Source organism: Chlorella variabilis (genome assembly GCF_000147415.1).
Source record: "Chlorella variabilis unplaced genomic scaffold CHLNCscaffold_68, whole genome shotgun sequence".
Lineage (NCBI taxonomy): Eukaryota > Viridiplantae > Chlorophyta > Trebouxiophyceae > Chlorellales > Chlorellaceae > Chlorella > Chlorella variabilis.
The window spans coordinates 6,424-7,635 of record NW_005435023.1 but is presented as its reverse complement, the minus strand read 5'-3'; the positions used below and the strand labels follow the sequence as shown (position 1 = coordinate 7,635).

General features: G+C 73.9%; 1 protein-coding gene across 1 annotated transcript in view; it reads right to left on the bottom strand.

The window, feature by feature from the left end:
* The window catches only part of CHLNCDRAFT_144045 (hypothetical protein), a gene marked incomplete at both ends in the record, with an annotated part of 7,279 nt that overhangs the window by 3,796 nt on the left and 2,271 nt on the right, over positions 1–1,212 (bottom strand). The window contains 3 exons of the mRNA XM_005842705.1: positions 51–219; positions 459–653; positions 917–1,065. Of these exons, the coding sequence (XP_005842764.1) occupies positions 51–219; positions 459–653; positions 917–1,065 (513 nt within the window). The remainder of the gene's footprint in view (positions 1–50; positions 220–458; positions 654–916; positions 1,066–1,212) is intronic.

Sequence of the window (1,212 nt, the reverse complement as noted above, 5' to 3'; positions counted from 1 at the left end):
AGCGGCCCCGCCTGCTGCGCCTGCTGCGCCAGCTGCGGCGTCATCTCCACCACAGCCTCGCGCCGGTGGCGCTCGACGATGGTGGGGAAGCGGCGGCGCCGCCGGCCGGCCGACTCCGCCGGCTGGCCGCCGCCGCGCCGCCGGCCGCGCCGCTCGCCCGCGGCGGCAGCCACGCCATCTCGGGACGCCTTTCCAATGCGCTTGCCCAGCGCGCGCAGCCTGCGGCGGGGGTGGCAGCCGGGTGGCAGCCGGTGGTGCGGCAGGGGCGAGGCGTGCCAAGGGGCGGCAGCGCGTGCCAGCGGGGCAGCATGCCAGGCGTCATGGGGCAGCAAGCACCCCACCGGCCGCCAGCACCCCAGCACACTGTCTCCCCTCTCCCTCCCCTGCCTCCCTCCTCCCCCTCTCCCCTCTCCCCTCCAGCCCCAGCCCACCCGCCGAGCGCGCCCCCCACCCCCCACCTGCCCCATGCCGCCTCTATGTCTCCCTTGGACAGCGCCAGCTTGGCGTCGTAGTGGAACTGCGCGTGCAGCATGCGCATGTGCAGCGCCGCGTCCTTGAGCTTCGCCAGGTATCGGTCCACGGAGGCGGGGTCCTGGCTGGTGGGCAGCCCCATGCCCAGCCCAACCATGCGCATGGGCACCTCGCGGGGGAGCCTGCGTGTGTGTGTGGGAGGGGGCAGGAGGGGCAGGTTGAAGGCGAGGGGGGTGCGGGAAAAGGGCAGGCGGGCAGCAGGCAAAAGGGGCGGCCGCAAGGGGCGGCAAAGAGTAGCAGGCACGCTCATGCTGCTGCCCCGCAACAAGCACACTGGTCACAGCGCTGCGGCCAGCGCGGCACAGCGCGGCAGGCCACAGCGTGGCACAGCGGGGCACAGCAGGCCACAGCACAGCACAGCACAGCACAGCGCGGCGCCACCCACTTGGGCTTGCTCTCCAGCTCCACCGCGCCGTCTGGCAGCGTGGCGAAGCGCACGCCCTGGCTGACGGTGCACCAGTGCGTGCTGCGCATCCCAATCTCCTCCACGCTCACGTGCATCTGCACCACCTCCCGCATGTCCACGTACAGGCTCTGCAGGGGGTGGCGGGGGGGGGGAGGCGCAGGGGCAGTGTGGGCAGGCAGGCAGGCGGGCGTGGTGGCAGGGGCAGTGTGGGCAGGCAGGCAGGCGCGCGCGGTGGCAGGGGCAGTGTGGGAAGGCAGGCGCGCGTGGTGGAGGTG